This window comes from Ranitomeya imitator, chromosome 2, assembly GCF_032444005.1.
Source record: "Ranitomeya imitator isolate aRanImi1 chromosome 2, aRanImi1.pri, whole genome shotgun sequence".
Lineage (NCBI taxonomy): Eukaryota > Metazoa > Chordata > Amphibia > Anura > Dendrobatidae > Ranitomeya > Ranitomeya imitator.
In genome coordinates this window covers 649,312,034-649,332,775 of record NC_091283.1, presented here as the reverse complement: position 1 = coordinate 649,332,775, position 20,742 = coordinate 649,312,034, and the positions used below count along the sequence as shown (strand labels likewise).

At 44.0% G+C, this 20,742-nt stretch overlaps 1 protein-coding gene across 1 annotated transcript in view; it reads left to right on the top strand.

Moving 5' to 3' along the window:
- Positions 1–17,618, top strand: part of LOC138665434 (zinc finger protein ZFP2-like) — a 39,554-nt gene extending 21,936 nt beyond the window's left edge. Inside the window, exon 5 of the mRNA XM_069752915.1 lies at positions 16,027–17,618. Coding sequence (XP_069609016.1) covers positions 16,027–17,498 — 1,472 coding nt within the window. The 3' untranslated portion in view covers positions 17,499–17,618. The remainder of the gene's footprint in view (positions 1–16,026) is intronic.
- Positions 17,619–20,742: the final 3,124 nt, after the last annotated feature.

Here is a 20,742-nt window from a genome sequence, read left to right as displayed (position 1 = left end):
GAAGGGGTAAAGATGAACCCTAAAAATGAAACTTTCTGCACACCGAAGAGACACTTTGATCCCTTCACAAACAAAGAGTTAGCACGCAGGACCTGAAAAACCATTCTGACCTGCTTCACATGAGACTCCCAATCATCTGAGAAGATCAAAATGTCATCCAAGTAAACAATCAGGAATTTATCCAGATACTCACGGAAGATGTCATGCATAAAAGACTGAAACACAGATGGAGCATTGGCAAGTCCGAACGGCATCACTAGATACTCAAAATGACCCTCGGGCGTATTGAATGCAGTTTTCCATTCATCTCCTTGCCTGATTCTCACCAGATTATACGCACCACGAAGATCTATCTTAAGGTACCTTCACACATAACGATATTGTTAACGATATCGTTGCTATTTGTGACGTAGCAACGATATCGTTAATGAAATCGTTGTGTGACAGCGACCAACGATCAGGCCCCTGCTGGGAGATCGTTGGTCGCTGAATAAAGTCCAGAACTTTATTTCGTCGCTGGACTCCCTGAAGACATCGCTGGATCGGCGTGTGTGACACCGATCCAGCGATGTCTTCACTGGTAACCAGGGTAAACATCGGGTAACTAAGCGCAGGGCCGCGCTGCTTTTCCACCGCTCTGCTTTCCGGCTCACAGACAGTACAGGAGGAGTGCAGAGAAGCAGAGCGCAGCGCTGGAGGACAGACGGCTGTAGGTAAGTATCTAGTGTTTGTTTTTCTTTACTTTTAGCATGGTAACCAGGGTAAACATCGGGTTACTAAGCGCGGCCCTGCGCTTAGTTACCCGATGTTTACCCTGGTTACCGGCATCGTTGGTCGCTGGAGAGCGGTCTGTGTGACAGCTCTCCAGCGACCAAACAGCGACGCTGCAGCGATCCGGATCGTTGTCGGTATCGCTGCAGCGTCGCTAAATGTGAAGGGGCCTTTAGTGAACCAACTAGCCCCCTTAATCCGAGCAAACAAGTCAGATAACAATGGCAAGGGATACTGAAATTTAACAGTGATCTTATTAAGAACGCGGTAATCAATACACGGTCTCAGCGAACCATCCTTCTTGGCTACAAAGAAGAACCCTGCTCCCAGTGGTGATGACGATGGGCGAATATGTCCCTTCTCCAGGGATTCCTTCACATAACTGCGCATAGCGGCGTGTTCGGGCACGGATAAATTAAATAATCGACCTTTAGGGAATTTACTACCAGGAATCAAATTGATAGCACAATCACAATCCCTATGCGGAGGTAGAGCATCGGACTTGGGCTCTTCAAATACATCCTGATAATCAGACAAGAACTCTGGGACCTCAGAAGGGGTGGATGACGAAATCGACAAAAATGGAACATCACCATGTACCCCCTGACAACCCCAGCTGGATACCGACATGGAATTCCAATCCAATACTGGATTATGGGTTTGTAGCCATGGCAACCCCAACACGACCACATCATGCAGATTATGCAACACCAGAAAGCGAATAACTTCCTGATGTGCAGGAGCCATGCACATGGTCAGCTGGGCCCAGTATTGAGGTTTATTCTTGGCCAAAGGTGTAGCATCAATTCCTCTCAATGGAATAGGACACCGCAAAGGCTCCAAGAAAAACCCACAACGTTTAGCATAATCCAAATCCATCAGATTCAGGGCAGCGCCCGAATCCACAAACGCCATGACAGAAAACGACGACAAAGAGCATATCAAGGTAATGGACAGAAGGAATTTGGACTGTACAGTACCAATGACGGCAGACCTAGCGGACCGCTTAGTGCGCTTAGGACAATCAGAAATAGCATGAGTGGAATCACCACAGTAGAAACACAGACCATTCAGACGTCTGTATTCCTGCCGTTCAACTCTAGTCATAGTCCTATCGCACTGCATAGGCTCAGGTTTAACCTCAGGCAGTACCGCCAAATGGTGCACAGATTTACGCTCGCGCAAGCGTCGACCGATCTGAATGGCCAAAGACAAAGACTCATTCAAACCAGCAGGCATAGGAAATCCCACCATGACATCCTTAAGAGCCTCAGAGAGACCCTTTCTGAACAAAGCTGCCAGCGCAGATTCATTCCACTGAGTGAGTACTGACCATTTCCTAAATTTCTGACAATATACTTCTATATCATCCTGACCCTGGCACAAAGCCAGCAAATTTTTCTCAGCCTGATCCACTGAATTAGGCTCATCGTACAGCAATCCGAGCGCCAGGAAAAACGCATCGACACTACTCAATGCAGGGTCTCCTGGCGCAAGAGAAAATGCCCAGTCTTGAGGGTCGCCACGCAAAAAAGAAATAATAATCAAAACCTGTTGAATAGGATTACCAGAAGAATGAGGTTTCAAGGCCAGAAATAGCTTACAATTATTTTTGAAACTTAGAAACTTAGTTCTATCTCCAAAAAACAAATCAGGAATAGGAATTCTTGGTTCTAACATAGATTTCTGATCAATAGTATCTTGAATCTTTTGTACATTTATAACGAGATTATCCATTGAAGAGCACAGACCCTGAATATCCATGTCCACACCTGTGTCCAGAATCACCCAAATGTCTAGGGGAAAAAAAAAAGTGAACACAGAGCAGAAAAAAAAATAAAAATGATGTCAGAACTTTTTTTTTCCCTCTATTGAGAATCATTAGTTTGGCTCCTATTCTAGGACAGAGCGAGGACAGTAAAGCGAACTTTGCAGTCTACAAAAAACCCTAAAGCAAAACCACGCAAAGGGGGCAAAAAAAACCCACCGTGCCGAACTAACGGCACGGCGGTACACCCTTTGCGTCTCAGAGCTTCCAGCAAAACAAAAGACAAGCTGGACAGAAAAAAAGCAACAAAAAAGCAAAAAGCACTTAGCTATACAGAGCAGCAGGTCACAGGAACAATCAGGAGAAGCTCAGATCCAACACTGAAACATTGACAAGGAGCAAGGATAGCAGCATCAGGCGGAGTTAAGTAATGAAGCAGTTAACGAGCTCACCAGAACACCTGAGGGAGGAAGCTCAGAAGCTGCAGTACCACTTGTGACCACAGGAGTGAATTCAGCCACAGAATTCACAACACTTCCTAGTGGCTATTACATGCCAAGAGGGTAGGAAAGTAAAGCCGGGGTCACACTGGCGACTTAAACGAACGAGTGCAATGCGATTAAAAATCGCATTGCACTCGTACCAATATTAAGCTAGGGAGCAGATCCCAGCAGCCGATTTTTTTTTTTTTTTTTTTTTTTTTTTTGTCGGGCGTTTTCCTCGGTCCGAGACAATCGCAGCATGCTGCTATTGTCACGGACACTCGGCCGACTGTCGGTTCACTCGCACCCATAACCCTATGGGTGCGATTGAGACAGCGCACACCACTCGGATATCATCCGAGTGATGTGCTTTAAACACGGACCCCGGCAACGGAGAAGATGGAGAAATTAATTTCTTCGCCTCCTCCGCAGCTGTGCTCCGATCCGTTTTGTGCGAGAGGCTCGGAGCACAGACGCATGACACTCGGCTCCTGCTCGCAGCGGAGCAGGAGCCGAGTGTCATTAGCATATCGCATCCGATGCTCTCGCATCGGATGCAATACGCTAGTGTGACCCCGGCCTTACAGGTGTTATCTATAAGGAACCCTTATCTCCTGATATTCGAGGATCGAATAGTCTTGAGGCTCGACCTGGCTTGCCTCTCTAAAGTTGTCTCGGCACCAAATATGAATAAGGAAATCGTGCTTGCTTTTTTCTGCCAAGATCCTAAAAATTTTAAGGAGCAGACCTTTTACTCTCTATACATGAGACAGATGGTTCTCTATTACCTGGAAGCTACCAGGGACTGGAGACAGGACCCGAACTTGTTTGTGCTGTACGGCGGAAGAAGCCGGCAAAATCCACAATAGCAAGGTGGATCAGATCCACGATCGGGCTGGCTTACGAGGCACAAGGGAAACTTCCTCCTAAAATGTTAAAGGCCCATTCAACTAGAGCAATATCCACTTCATGGGCAGAAAGAGGGGGAGCATCAGTGGATCAGATTTGTAGGGCTGCAACATGGTCCAGTCTGAGCACCTTTTCAAGACGTTACAAACTAGACGTAGTCTTGGGACAAGTTGCCTTTTATAAGAAGGTTCTTCATGCAGTGGTCCCACCCTAGATCACCATACTTTGGTATTCTCCATAGTGCTGTCAGGAGGGATGACCTGGAAAACGGTAATTAGACCTACCACTAATTGTGTTTCCAGGAATCCATCCTGACAGCACGGGTAGTTCCCTCCCTTTGGGAAATTCTATACTTATGTGACGTAAAGTTTGTATAAAGAATGACTAATAAATTCTGCTGCATCCATCCTGGTGTGGTACTTGGAAAAGACACTGAGTGGTGGAGATGGGAGGGTCCATTTAACATCTCCTTGTTTCCTGTCCCAGCAAGGATAACCTCCATAGTGTTGTCAGAATGGATTCCTGGAAACACAATTACCGGTAGGTCTAATTACCGTTTTTTTTTTTTTTTTTTCACGGCTCAACGTTATAAACTTCTGTGAAGCACCTGAGGGTTCAGTGTGCTTACCACCATCTAGATCAGTTTCCTGAGGGGTCTAGTTTCCAAAATGGTGTCACTTGTGGAGGACTTTCACTGTTTAGGCACATCAGAGCCTCTCCAAACGTGACATGGCATCCGCTAATTGTTCCAGCAAATTTTGCATTCAATACGTCACATGGCGCTCCTTCTCTTCTGAGCTCTGCCATGCGCCCAAAGAATGCTTTTATCACTCATATGGGGTATCTGCATGCTCAGGAGAAATTGCAGAACAAGTTTTGGGGTCCATTTTTTCTTGTTACCCTTGTCAAAATAAAAAAAAATTTGGATCTGTAGTAAAAAAAAATTTGTGAAGAAAAAAAAAAAAAATTCATTTTTTCCCCCCCACATTTCAAAAATTCCTGTGAAGCACCTGAAGGGTTAATAAACATTTTGAATGTGGTTTTGAGAACCTTGAGGGGTGCAGTTTTTAGAATGGTGTCACTTTTTGGTATCTTCTATCATATATACCCCTCAAAGGGACTTCAAATATGATGTGGTCCCTTAAAAAAAAAATGGGTTTGTAAATATTGTTGGAAAAATAAAGTCTCTGGTGAACTTTTAACCCTTTTAACTTCCTAAAAAAAATAAAAAATGTTGGGTTCCAAAATTATGCTGATGTAAAGTAGACATGTGGGACATGTTACTTATTAACTATTTTGTGTGACTTATCGCTGTGATCTAAAGGCATGAACATTAAAAGATGGAAAAATTGCGAAATTTTCAAAATTTTCAACAAATTTCCATTTTTTTTCACAAATAAACGCAAGTCATACCGAAGAAATTTTACCACTATAGGATGTACAATATGTCACGGAAAAAACAATCCGAATGAGTTTGATCAGTTGAAGTGTTCCAGAGTTCTTATCTCATAAACATGCACCTGGTCATTAACATGCAAATCACATTCGGGGGGGTAAAAGGGGGAAAAGGAATGTATGAGCAGAATTTCACACCCCAAACTATTTATATGCACACTAGATGGTGGCCCACATCGGGTATTCTAGAATATGTACGTATGTATGTATATAGCAGCCACATAGTATATAGCACAGGCCACGTAGTATATAGATAAATATTACGTGGCCTTTGCTATATATTATGTGGCTGCTATATACATACATACATATTGTAGAATACCCGATGCGTTCATACAGGCCATGCAGTATATAACAGTGGCCACGCAGTATATAACAGCCCAAACAGTATATAACAGGCCACACGGTATATAGCAGCCACGCAGTATATCACACAGCCCACGGCGTATATAACAGCCCACGTACTATATAACACAGCCCGCGCAGTATATAACACAGGCCACGCAGTATATAACACAGGCCACGCAGTATATCACACAGCTCATGGAGTATATAACACAGCCCACGTACTATATAACACAGCCCACTGTTGTGAGTTCCGTTCTGGAGCTCCCTTCTGTGGTTGCTAATGGTATGTTTGCGAGTTCTGCCCTTGGGCTCCCTCTGGTGGTTTCGAGTGGAACTGCTGCTCCGTTAGGTAGCTGTAGCAGCTGCCTTCACTAATCGCCTTGCCTGGGTTTGTTATTTAAACCTGCTCTGGACTTTAGTCCATGCCTGCTGTCAATGTTCTTGGTTGGACTTGATTCTTCCCTTGGATTTCTCATATGGCCAGTCCTTGTCTGCAAAAGATAAGTTTTGCTAGTTTGTTTGTCCATTTGTTTGGACTCCTATTGCTTTGCATTTTGTCTCTTTTGTCCAGCTTGTCACTATGTCTTATTTAGGCTAGCTGGAAGCTCTGGGAAAGCAGATTTGCCCCTCCACACCGTGAGTCGGTGTGGAGTTCATTTTTGTAAACTCTGCGTGGATTTTGTAGTTTTTAATACTGACCGCACAGTATCCTTTGCTCTCTGTCTATCTAGTGTAGTATTGGCCTCCCCTTTGCTGAATTCTAACTTCATTTCTGTGTTCGTCATTTCCCTCTCCTTTCACAGTCAATATTTGTGGGGGGCTATCTTTCCTTTTGGGGGTTTCTCTGAGGCAAGATAGCTTTCTATTTCCTTCTTAGGGGTAGTTATATCTTAGGCTGTGACGAGGTGTCTAGGGAGTGTCAGGGACATCCCACGGCTATTTCTAGTTGTGTTGTTAGGATTAGGGACTGCGGTCAGTAGAGATACCACCTTCTCAGAGCTTGTTCCATGTTGCGTTTTAGCCACCAGGTCATTTCAGTGTGGCCTCTTAACCACCAGGTCATAACAGTACAGCAGGCCCAGAATGAATTGAATGCGTCTCAAAAGAAGGAAAAAAAGAGAGTTCTGAACCATTTTTTTTTTCTGTGCTCTGTTCTGCCTTTTTTTTCCTCTTGATATCTGGGTGGTGCTGGATATATGCTCTGGTATGGAGGTTCAGGGTTTGTTTTCTCGTGTGGATCAACTTGCTGCAAGAGTCCAGAGTATCCAAGATTATATTGTTCAGACTCCGGCTCTAGAGCCAAGAATTCCTACTCTTGATTTGTTTTTTGGGGACAGATCCAAGTTTTTGAACTTTTAAAAATAGCCTCAAATTGTTTTTTGCTTTGAAACCCCGTTCTTCTGGTGATCCCATTCAGCAAGTGAAAATCATCATATCCTTGCTGCGTGGTGATCCTCAAGACTGGGCATTTGCTCTTGAAACAGGGAATCCGGCATTATTGAATGTAGATGCATTTTTTCAGGCGCTCGGATTGTTGTATGACGAACCTAACTCTGTAGAGCATGCTGAGAAAACACTGTTGGCCCTGTGTCAGGGTCAGGAAGCGGCAGAGTTATATTGCCAGAAATTTAGAAAATGGTCTGTGCTCACTAAATGGAATGAAGAGGCGCTAGCTGCTATTTTCAGAAAAGGTCTTTCTGAAACCCTTAAAGATGTAATGGTGGGCTTTCCTGCGCCTGCCGGTTTGAGCGAGTCTATGTCTCTAGCCATTCAGATTGATCGGCGCTTGCGTGAGCGCAAGGCAATGCACCATATGGCAGTGTCCTCTGAGCGAAGTCCTGAGCCTATGCAATGTGATAGGATTTTGACTAGAGCAGAAAGGCAGAAATTCAGACGTCAGAATGGCCTGTGTTTTTACTGTGGTGATTCAGCTCATGCTATTTCTGATTGCCCTAAGCGTACTAGGAGGGTCCCTAGGTCTGTTACCATTAGTACTGTGCAGCCTAAATTTCTCTTGTTTGTTACCCTGATTTGTTCATTGTCGTCCTTTTCTGTTATGGCATTTGTGGATTCTGGCGCTGCCCTGAACTTAATGGACTTAGAGTTTGCCAGGCGCTGTGGTTTTTCCTTGGAACCTTTGCAGAGTCCTATTCCCTTAAGGGGGATTGATGCTACGCCATTGGCCAAGAATAAACCTCAGTACTGGACACAGTTAACCATGTGCATGGCTCCAGCACATCAGGAAAATATTCGTTTTTTGGTGTTGCATAATTTGCATGATGTTGTTGTGCTGGGTTTTCCATGGTTACAGGAACATAATCCAGTGCTGGATTGGAGATCTATGTTTGTGACTGGTTGGGGTTGTCAGGAGATACATAGTGATATTCCTTTGATGTCCATTTCCTCGTCCCCTTCTTCTGAAGTTCCTGAGTTTTTGTCGGATTTCCAGAATGTATTTGATGAGCCCAAGTCCAGTTCCCTGCCTCCTCATAGGGACTGCGATTGTGCCATTAATTTGATTCCTGGCTGTAAGTTCCCTAAGGGCCGACTTTTCAATCTGTCTGTGCCAGAGCATGCCGCTATGCGGAGTTATGTAAAGGAGTCCTTGGAGAAAGGGCATATTCGCCCGTCTTCGTCACGGTTGGGAGCGGGATTTTTTTTTGTTGCCAAGAAGGATGGCTCCTTGAGACCCTGTATAGATTATCGCCTTCTCAATAAGATCACTGTCAAATTCCAGTATCCGTTACCTTTGCTTTCTGATTTGTTTGCTCGGATTAAGGGTGCTAGTTGGTTTACTAAAATCGACCTCCGAGGGGCGTATAATCTTGTGCGTATTAAACAAGGTGATGAATGGAAAACAGCATTTAATACGCCTGAAGGCCATTTTGAATATCTTGTGATGCCATTCGGGCTCTCTAATGCTCCATCGGTATTTCAGTCCTTTATGCATGATATCTTCCGGAATTATCTGGATAAATTTATGATTGTGTATTTGGATGATATTTTGGTTTTCTCCGATGATTGGGAGTCTCATGTGAAGCAGGTTAGGATGGTGTTTCAGGTCCTTCGTACTAATGCGTTGTTTGTGAAGGGGTCTAAGTGCCTCTTTGGAGTTCAGAGGGTTTCTTTTTTGGGTATCATTTTTTCTCCCTCGGCTATTGAAATGGACCCTGTTAAAGTCCAGGCCATTCATGATTGGACTCAACCTACATCTGTAAAGAGCCTTCAGAAATTTTTGGGCTTTGCCAATTTTTATCGTCGCTTTATTGCTAATTTTTCTAGTGTGGTGAAGCCTCTGACCGATTTGACGAGGAAGGGTGCTGATGTGGTGAATTGGTCCTCTGCGGCTGTTGAGGCCTTTCAGGAGCTTAAACGTCGTTTTACTTCTGCCCCTGTGTTGCGTCAGCCAGATGCTTCTCTCCCTTTTCAGGTTGAGGTTGATGCTTCTGAGATTGGGGCAGGGGCCCTTTTGTCTCAGAGAAATTCTGATGGCTCTTTGATGAAACCATGTGCCTTCTTCTCCAGAAAATTTTCGTCTTCTGAGCGTAATTATGATGTCGGCAATCGGGAGTTGTTGGCTATGAAGTGGACATTTGAGGAGTGGCGACATTGGCTTGAGGGAGCCAAGCATCGCGTGGTGGTCTTGACTGATCACAAGAATCTGATTTACCTCGAGTCTGCTAAGCGGTTGAATCCTAGACAGGCTCGGTGGTCTTTGTTTTTCTCACGTTTTGATTTTGTGGTCTCGTATATTCCTGGATCTAAGAATGTGAAGGCTGATGCCCTTTCTAGGAGTTTTTTGCCTGATTCTCCGGGAGTTCTTGAGCCGGCTGGGATCCTCAAGGAGGGGGTGATTCTTTCTGCCATCTCCCCTGATTTACGGCGGGTACTTCAGGAGTTTCAGGCTGAAAAACCTGTCCGCTGTCCTGTGGGGAAATTGTTTGTTCCTGATAGATGGACTAGTAGGGTAATTTCTGAGGTTCATGGTTCGGTGTAGGCTGGTCACCCTGGGATTTTCGGTACCAGAGATTTGGTGGCTAGGTCCTTTTGGTGGCCTTCCTTGTCGCGGGATGTGCGTTCGTTTGTGCAGTCCTATGGGACCTGTGCTCGGGCTAAGCCTTGCTGTTCCCGTGCCAGCGGGTTGCTTTTGCCTTTGCCTATTCCTGAGAGGCCATGGACGCATATTTCCATGGATTTTATTTCTGATCTTCCGGTTTCTCAGAAGATGTCTGTCATCTGGGTGGTTTGTGACCGGTTTTCTAAGATGGTCCATTTGGTGCCGTTGCCTAAGTTGCCTTCCTCTTCTGATTTGGTTCCATTATTTTTTCAGCATGTGGTTCGTTTGCATGGTATTCCGGAGAATATTGTGTCTGACAGAGGTTCCCAGTTCGTTTCTAGGTTTTGGCGGTCCTTTTGTGCTAGAATGGGCATTGATTTGTCTTTTTCTTCTGCATTCCATCCTCAGACAAATGGCCAAACAGAGCGAACCAATCAGACCTTGGAAACCTATTTGAGATGCTTCGTGTCTGCTGATCAGGATGATTGGGTGACCTTTTTGCCGTTGGCCGAGTTTGCCCTTAATAATCGGGCTAGTTCGGCTACCTTGGTTTCGCCTTTTTTTTGTAACTTTGGTTTTCATCCTCGTTTTTCTTCAGGGCAGCTTGAGCCTTCTGACTGTCCTGGTGTGGATTCCGTGGTGGACAGGTTGCAGCAAATTTGGACTCATGTGGTGGACAATTTGACGTTGTCTCAGGAGAAGGCTCAGCGTTTTGCTAACCGTCGTCGGTGTGTTGGTCCCCGGCTTCGTGTTGGGGATTTGGTCTGGTTGTCTTCTCGTCATGTTCCTATGAAGGTTTCTTCCTTTAAGTTCAAGCCTCGCTTTATTGGGCCTTATAAGATTTCTGAAATTATCAATCCAGTGTCTTTTCGTTTGGCCCTTCCAGCTTCCTTTTCCATTCATAATGTGTTCCATAGATCCTTGTTGCGGAGATATGTGGTACCTATGGTTCCCTCCGTTGATCCCCCTGCTCCGGTGTTGGTTGAGGGGGAATTGGAATATGTGGTAGAGAAGATTTTGGATTCTTGTTTTTCGAGGCGGAAGCTTCAGTATCTGGTCAAGTGGAAGGGTTATGGCCAGGAGGATAATTCTTGGGTTGTTGCCTCCGATGTTCATGCTCCCGATTTGGTTCATGCTTTCCATTTGGCTCGTCCTGATCGGCCTGGGAGCTCTGGTGAGGGTTCGGTGACCCCTCCTCAAGGGGGGGGTACTGTTGTGAGTTCCGTTCTGGAGCTCCCTTCTGTGGTTGCTAATGGTATGTTTGCGAGTTCTGCTCTTGGGCTCCCTCTGGTGGTTTCGAGTGGAACTGCTGCTCCGTTAGGTAGCTGTAGCAGCTGCCTTCACTAATCGCCTTGCCTGGGTTTGTTATTTAAACCTGCTCTGGGCTTTAGTCCATGCCTGCTGTCAATGTTCTTGGTTGGATTTGATTCTTCCCTTGGATTTCTCATATGACCGTGAGTCGGTGTGGAGTTCATTTTTGTAAACTCTGCATGGATTTTGTAGTTTTTAATACTGACCGCACAGTATCCTTTGCTCTCTATCTAGTGTAGTATTGGCCTCCCCTTTGCTGAATTCTAACTTCATTTCTGTGTTCGTCATTTCCCTCTCCTTTCACAGTCAATATTTGTGGGGGGCTATCTTTCCTTTTGGGGGTTTCTCTGAGGCAAGATAGCTTTCTATTTCCTTCTTAGGGGTAGTTATATCATAGGCTGTGACGAGGTGTCTAGGGAGTGTCAGGAACATCCCACGTCTATTTCTAGTTGTGTTGTTAGGATTAGGGACTGCGGTCAGTAGAGATACCACCTTCTCAGAGCTCGTTCCATGTTGCGTTTTAGCCACCAGGTCATTTCAGTGTGGCCTCTTAACCACCAGGTCATAACAGCCCACGCAGTATATAGCAGCCATGCAGTATATAACACAGCCCACGCAGTATATCACACAGCCCACGCAGTATATCACACAGCCCACGGAGTATATAACACAGCCCACGTAGTATATAACACAGCCCACATACTATATAACACAGCCCACGCAGTATATAGCAGCCACACAGTATATAACACAGGTGACATAGTATATAACACAGCCCAGAGCCCACGTAGTATATAGCACAGCCCACGTAGTATATAGCACAGCCCACGTAGTATATAGCACAGCCCACGTAGTATATAGCACAGCCCACGTAGTATATAGCACAGCCCACGGAGTATATAGCACAGCCCACGCAGTATATAACACAGCCCACGTACTATATAACACATCCCACGCAGAATATAGCAGCCACGCAGTATATAACACAGGCCACGCAGTATATCACACCGCCCACAGAGTATATAACACAGCCCACGTACTATATAACACAGGCCACGCAGTATATAACACAGCCCACAGAGTATATAACACAGCCCACGTAGTATATAACACAGCCCACGCAGTATATAGCAGCCACACAGTATATAACACAGGCGACGTAGTATATAACACAGCCCAGAGCCCACGCAGTATATAGCACAGCCCACATAGTATATAGCACAGCCCACGCACTATATAACACAGCCCACGCAGTATATAGCAGCCACGCAGTATATAACACAGGGCACGTAGTATATAGCACAGCCCACGGAGTATATAATACTGCCCATATTATATTAGAGCGGCCTATCACGTTCACTAATCAAAGTTATGTTATGTTTGTGTGTAGCCCATTCACTATCCCCATCTATTCCCCAACCCCTGAAGATGGCTGGACCATGATTGTAAATACATCATTGTAAATACACACCTGTACTTTGTATCTCCCCCACCTCATTGTAGATTGTAAGCTCTCACGAGCAGGGTCGTCTTATTTTGCTTTAATTATTGTATTGTTAACGTTGTTACTTATGACTTTTGTGTTTGAAACTGTTAAACTGTAAAGCGCTGCGGAATATGTTGGCGCTATATAAATAAAGATTATTATTATTATTATATAGCAGCCACGCGGTGTATAACACAACCCACGCAGTGTATAACACAGCCCACGCAGTATATAACACAGGGCACGTAGTATATAGCACAGCCCACGCAGTATATCACACAGCCCACGGAGTATATACTGTAACACTGCCCATGTAGTATATAGCAGCCACGCGGTATATAACACTGCCCACGCAGTATATAACACAGGGCACGTAGCATATTACACAGCCCACGCAGTATATAACACTGCCCATGTAATATATAGCAGCCATGTAGTATATAACGCAGCCCACGCAGTATTTAGCAGTGTGGGCACCATATCCCTGTAAAAAAAAAAAAAAAGTTAAAATAACATAGTTATATACTCACCCCGAGATCCAGCGAAGCTGTGCCGAGAAGCGCGGCTGCCGCCATCTTCCGTTCCCAGGATGCATTACAAAATTACCCAGATGACTTAGCGGTCTCGCGAGACCGCTTAGTCTTCTGGGTAATTTTGCAATGCACCTCTGGGAACGGCAGGTGGTGGCCGGCGCGAGCGCATCGTCGGACTACGGAAGGTGAGAATACAGGTTTTTTGTTTTTTTTAATTATTTTTAACATTACATCTGTTTACTATTGAGGCTGCCTAGGCAGCCTCAATAGTAAAAAGTCCCGCGGCAATGTCGCTGATTAGTCGTACCGGCTGGGCGCGACCAATCAGGGAAGCGGGATTTAAATCCCGCGGCAATGTCGCTGATTGGGCGCGCCGGCTGGGTGCTACCAATCAGCGAAGCGGAATTTAAATCCCGCGCCAATGTCGGCTGGGCGCGACCAATCAGCGAAGCGGGATTTAAATCCCGCGGAAATGTCACTGATTGGTCGCGCGATGTATTGTGGTCTCGCAAGATTAGGACGTAGTGGTCTTGTGAGACCGCCACGTCATCATCTCGCGAGACCGCAATGCATGGACCGGTCACCGGAGCGTCGCGAGGAGCGGTAAAGGCCGGTTCTGGATGCGGGGGCTGACGGATGGTGAGTATATAACGATTTTTTTTTATTATTATTATTATTTTTAACATTAGATCTTTTTACTATTGAGGCTGCATAGGCAGCCTCAATAGTAAAAAGTTGGTCACACAGGGTTAATAGCAGCGTTAAGGGAGTGCGTTACACCGCGGCATAACGCGGTGTAACGCAGCCATTAACTCTGTGTGAGCGCTGACTGAAGGGGTGTATGTAGCGAGCACTGACTGCGGGGAGGAAGGAGCGGCCATTTTTCCGCCGGACTGTGCCCGTCGCTGATTGGTCGTGGCTGTTTTGCCGCGACCAATCAGCGACTTGGATTCCATGACAGACAGAGGCCGCGACCAATGAATATCCGTGACAGACAGAAGGACAGACAGAAAGACGGAAGTGACCCTTAGACAATTATGTAGTAGATGTAGCTCTTTCAAAGACAAGTCTAGCAATACCATTACATGGCCAGTCACGTATTCCTCCCTTACTTAGTAATCAGCCCTTGAATTAACCTTCCTGACCAGGCCAAATTTTACAATTCTGACCATTGTCACTTTATGAGGTAATAACTCTGGAACACTTCAACAGATCCCAGTGATTCTGACATGAATTTAGTTTATTTGTGAAAATATCGGAAATTTGGCCAAAATTTAGCAATTTTGAAACTTTTAATTCTTACGCCCTTAAACCAGAGAGTTCTATCACACCAATAAGTTAATAAATAATATTTCCCACATGTCTACTTTACATCACCACAATTTGAAACTTTTTTTTTTTTTTTTTTTTTTTTATAGAAAAGGGTTAAAACCATCAATTTCTCTTTTTTCCAATAAACTAAAAAAAAAAACATGTTTTTTTTAGGGACCACATCACATTTGAAGTGACTTTGAGGAGACTAACTGTAGAAAATAGCCAAAATCAAAACCATTCTTAAAGCTGCTCCCCTCAAGGTGTTCAAAACCACATTCAAGAAGTTTATTAACCCTTCAGGTGCTTCACAGGAATGAATGCAATGTGAAATTTTTATTTTCACAAGGGTAACAGGAAACATTTCCAACAAATTTTGGGGTCCGTTTTCTCCTGAGTGCATCTATACCTTATATGTGGGGGAAAACTACTGTTTGGGCACACAACAGGGCTAGGAAGGGAATAGCACCGTTTGACTTTTGAACTAAAAAATATCTGGAATCGAGAGCGGACGCCATGTCGTGTTTGAAGAGCCCTTGATGTGCCTTAACAGTGGAAACCCTACACAAGTGATCACATTTGGGAAACTAGACCCCTCAAGAAATGTATATATGGATGTAAAAATGGAAACCAAAATTTGTTGTATAATTCCTCTTGAGTACGCAGATACCTCATACATAGGGGGGAAACTACTGTTGCGCATAGCAGGTCTCGGAAAGGAAGACGTGACGTTTTGGAATGCAGACTTTGATGGAATGGTCGGCGTTCATTTTCACAAGGATAGCAGGAGACAATGGACCCCAAAATTTGTTTTACAATTTCTCCTAAATACACAGATAACCCATATGTGGTTGAAAACTGCTTTTGAGGCGCAGTGCAAAGCTCAGAAGAGAAGGAAGGCCAGATTATAGTGCAGATTTTCCTGTTATGGTTTGTGGTTTCCATGACCCACTGGTAGAGCCCCTGAGGTGTCAGAACAATAGAACACCCCCCCCCCCCTTCCACACTCACACACACACACACACACCTAAATGACTCCAATTTACAAACTTCATCTTTTCATCAATTCATTGGGGTGCACTGATCATATTGAGAGTGCAGGTGTCACCATATTTTATACCACTGGGCAGTGAAAAAAAAATGTATTACATTTTTATCACCAAAATTTTGTTTTAGCCCCAGATTTTACATTTTCTCACAGGGTTATCTAAATGGATATAAGTCCAGGTCCAAATGGGTCCAGTAGTACCTGGGACAAGGGAAAGTATCACAGGACCCGTTGACCCAGGGACAAGGTCTGAAGAGCATGTCGTAATTATAGGTAGCAGTGATGTGGATATTTTTAATGCACACACCCAAGGCTGTTACTCTGATTTGTGAAATCTGCTCAAATAATTATGTGGAGGAATTTTAAATCTGCGACACAAATATTCTGCTGTGCTGACTTTAAATTCGCTGTGGAATGATGACAAATATTGATTGACTTTTAAATGTGAACATGGCTTAATATATTTAATACATAATATACATAACTATAATACATATGTTTACAGGTGGGCCTAGTATCTTAATGACTACTTTCTTGTTTCTTCTAGGTGATACTCAAACCATAAATCTATCTGTAGGATCTTACAACTTAAATTCTCCGATGGACTCTATGAATGATCACAGTAATTCCATTAATATCCCATCTGCAAATTGTTCTTTATATTTATCTAAAGTGATCAATTATTTGGAGAATGTTCCTGAGGCACCACATTTGTGTGAAGACGCAATCGTCATTAACCCTACTCTTAATAGGAACATGGACATTCCAGAGTATTCATCTGTGTATGATAGACAGACTCTCCCAAATGCTGACACCTCTACCGAGGTAGATTATACACCACAAGATCCACCACCTACGAAGGAGGAATCCCTATCATGCACTGAAGAAAATCTCTCCATCGTGAAAACTCCTTCTGATCTCTGTTACACACTTACACAAATTAATGAGCAATCTGTGTCATGCAATGAATATAATAATGAAACGAGCGATCCGAGCATCCTACCAGCAGATCATCCACAAAAAGCTCGATCAACTAATACAAAGAAGAAACCGGCTTCTCGCTTTCAAAATATTAATGCTTTATCCTCTAATGTCGATATCATACGTCATATATCCTCTACTGGGGAGTACGTCACATATTACCGTAAAAATAAGCCAGCAGAGAAACTCTTCTTCTGTTCAGAATGTGGCAAAAGCTTCAATCGGAATTCCCACCTAATAACCCATCAAAGAAGTCACACAGGAGAAAAGCCATACTCTTGTCCTGAATGTGGTAAAGGCTTTATGAGGAGTTCACATTTGGTCAGACATAAGAGGATTCACACTGGGGAAAAACCACATTCATGTTCAGAGTGTGGGAAACGTTTCATCACAACTTCAGATCTTGTGATACATCGGAGAACACATACCGGAGAAAGACCATATCGTTGCTCAGAATGTGGGAAGAGCTTTATCTGTAATTCTGTTCTCATCAAACATCTGAGAACTCACACAGGAGAGAAACGACATTGCTGTCCTGATTGTGGCAAGTATTTTACCACTAATGCATATCTCGTAGTCCACCAGAGAATCCACACAGGAGTGAAACCGTATCCATGCACCGAATGTGGAAAGAGTTTTACTTGTACCTCAGTTCTTACCAAGCACCAAAAGATTCACTCAGAAAGGAACAGCGAATCCGGTCTTGTGGGAAATAATAGACGCCAGGCAAAGCAGGAACTTTATCCTTGCAGTCAATGTGGGGACATTTTTGCAAATAACACACAATTGTTAAACCACCAAGAGTGTCACTTAAGAGAAGCACATGCTAAATTACAATCTGATGAACATCAGATCAATCTTGAAGCAGAAAAAAGACATATTTGTTGGGACTGTGGGGAAAGTTTTACCAATAAAAAATACCTTATTCTGCATCAAAGACATCATACAGGAGAGAAGCCATATTACTGTTCGGAGTGTGGGGAGTGGTATACTGAAAAAGGACATCTTGACAGGCATCTAGAAAGTCACTGTAGATAATGTTGGCCTTCCTGCATACTTTAAACTATTGTTTAATGTTTTTGTACGGATACAGTTATGTTACTCTATATATTTTTGTTTTATAAACTTTAGAACTAGAAGAAAGTATCCTTTTTTTTTAATGGCGAATGTTTCTTATTCTATCTATGAAATATTTAGCTATAATTGCAGTTTTATTGCTGATAACCTGACTGCTGGCACCACCTACCATAACAAGCACAGTGTTTGTGTCTTTCTAGTTGCCTTATACTGAGCTGACTTTCATGAAATGATCTGATTTTAAACACTTGACAAATTTTCCACTATTTCTCGCATATAACAAACTATTTAAATAATATTTGACATTATATATATATATATATATATATATATATATATATATATATATATATATATATATATATATATATATATATATACATACATACATACATACATACATACATACATACATACATACATACATACATACATACATACATACATACATATATATATATATATATATATATATATATATATATATATATATATATATATATATTATGGAGCGAGTGTGTGTGTGTGTGTATCAGCAACCAATCACTAAGCATCTGTGTATCAGCCACGCCCACTCCACATAGTAACCAATCACTAAGCATCTTTCATTTCTCCAGAGCTGTTTGTAAGAATCTGAGCTGTGATTGGTTGCTATGAACAACAGTTTTCCTTGTAGACAGTTGTGGTAACTGAGGCCTATTATTCTTATCATTTCTATGGTGTTATCGTCCCTCTGTAAAGCTGGAAATAACATAATTTATTACCGTGCTGACACATTATCACACAGGATAGGATTAGATACACAACTCAGCAGACAGTATCACACAGGATAGGATTAGATACACAGCTTAGCAGTCAGTAACACAGGATAGGATTAGATACACGGCTTAGCAGACTGTATCTGATTTCGGGAGACATCTCCCCCAACCCTGGTCCACCATCCCACAACCTCAACTGCTACCCTACCTCACATCAAAACCATTCTAACATTATTAATATTACTTGCACTCCCTCATCTCCTTCTTTTAATTGTGCCCTTTGGAATCCACGGTCTGTATGTAACAAGCTTCCTTTCCTGCACAACTACTTTCTGAACAACTCTCTAAATTTATTGGCTCTCACTGAAACCTGGATCCAGGATTCTGACACTGTCTTCCCTGCTGCCATTTCCCGTGGTGGCCTACAATTCTTCCATTCCCCGAGACCCACAAACAGACCTGGTGGTGGAGTTGGCATACTCCTCTCCCCACAATGCACCTTCCAGGTCATCCCACCAACTCCATCACTCTCATTCCCTTCTTTTGAGGTCCACACCATCAGGTTCTTCCGTCCCCTCTCCCTCAGATTAGCAGTCATATACCGGCCCCCAGGCTCACCCACCCACTTCCTGGACCATTTCTCTGCCTGGCTGCCGAACTTCATGTCCTGAGAACTCCCAACTCTTATCCTGGGAGACTTCAACATCCCCTTAAACAACCCCACTTCTACATCTGCATCCCAGCTTCTATCACTAACCTCTTCGCTCGGCCTCTCACAGCTCTCAACCTCTGAGACACACAAGGACGGTAACACCCTTGACCTGGTCTTTGTCCGGCTGTGTTCAATCTCCTACCTAAATAACTTAACGCTTCCCCTCTCTGACCACAACATTCTCTCCTTCATGCTCACAAATCCTCGCTCACCCCAGCACCCTCCTACCTACCATTCAGTCAGAAATCTACAAGCCATTAACCCTCATACACTTTCAGACTCCTTACACTCATCACTGTCCCCAATCTCTTCTTTTTCCTGTCCTGATCTGGCAGTACATCACTACAATGATACTCTTAGAAGCACCCTAGACCAAGTAGCTCCCCTCACCCTCAGAACCTCCAAACACAGAGTAAAACAGGAAAAAATTGGAGCGCACTTACCCAGGTAAAATGGTCACCACCTTATTAGGACTTGATACAAAAAACAGAAAGCAGGGAGGGGGGTGGACAAAAAACGGACGATGGCCGTTTCGTGCAGCAAGGCACTTTAACGGGTCCCGTTGAAGTGCCTTGCTGCACGAGACGGCCGTCGTCCGTTTTTTGTCCACCCCCCTCCCTGCTTTCTGTTTTTTGTATCAAGTCCTAATAAAGTGGTGACCATTTTACCTGGGTAAGTGCGCTCCAATTTTTTCTTGTTTTTTCTTCTATGGACTATGTATGTACTTGTTGGATGCAGCACCCCGTCGGTAGCATAAAGGATATTGTCAGCCATAGCACCTATAAGTGTGGTTTAAGTTTAAGGTGTTGCATGCATTGGGGCCAGCTAATAGCAGCAATGCGGAGGTGAATTCTTTTCTATTCACAGACAGAGTAAAACAGCCCTGGCTCACATCACAAACCCGATTTCTCCAGCGAGGCTCTAGGAGTGCTGAACGCTTATGGAGGAAAACTCGCACACCAGAAGACTTCATACACTTCCAATTTTTGTTAAAAACCTATAACTCTGCCCTTCACATCGCCAAACAGACCTACTTCACCACTCTGATCTCCTCACTATCCAACAACCCCAAGAAACTTTTTGACACCTTTCACTCCCTCCTCAGGCCAAAAGCTCAAGCCCCTATCACAGACATTTGTGCTGATGACCTGGCCTCCCACTTTATAGAGAAAATAGACAATATCCGTCAGGAAATCCGCTCCCAGACACCAAGTTCAGTGACTCCCATCCCTCCCTACATCTCCCCTGGCTCACTCTCCGCATTTGATCCCATCACAGAAGAAGTCGTCTCCAGGCTCCTCTCTTCTTCTCGTCCGACTGCATGCTCTACCGACCCCATTCCCTCTCATCTCCTCCAGTCTCTCTCTAGTCGTCACTACTCACCTAACTGCAATCGTTAATCTCACTCTCCTCAGGCATTTTCCCGTCCTCCTTCAAACACCATCATTACTCCGTTACTAAAGAAACCCACCCTCGACCCATCCTGCACAAACAACTACAGACCGGTCTCCAATCTCCCCTTCATCTCTAAACTCTTGGAGCGCCTAGTCTACTCCCGCCTTACCCGTTACCTCTCCATTCACTCCCTCCTAGACCCTTCACAGTCCGGCTTCCGCCCCCTACACTCGACAGAAACTGCACTCATCAAAGTGACCAACGACTTTCTGACAGCAAAATGTAACGGTGACCACTCTCTGCTCATTCTTCTCGATCTTTCTGCAGCTTTCATCACTGT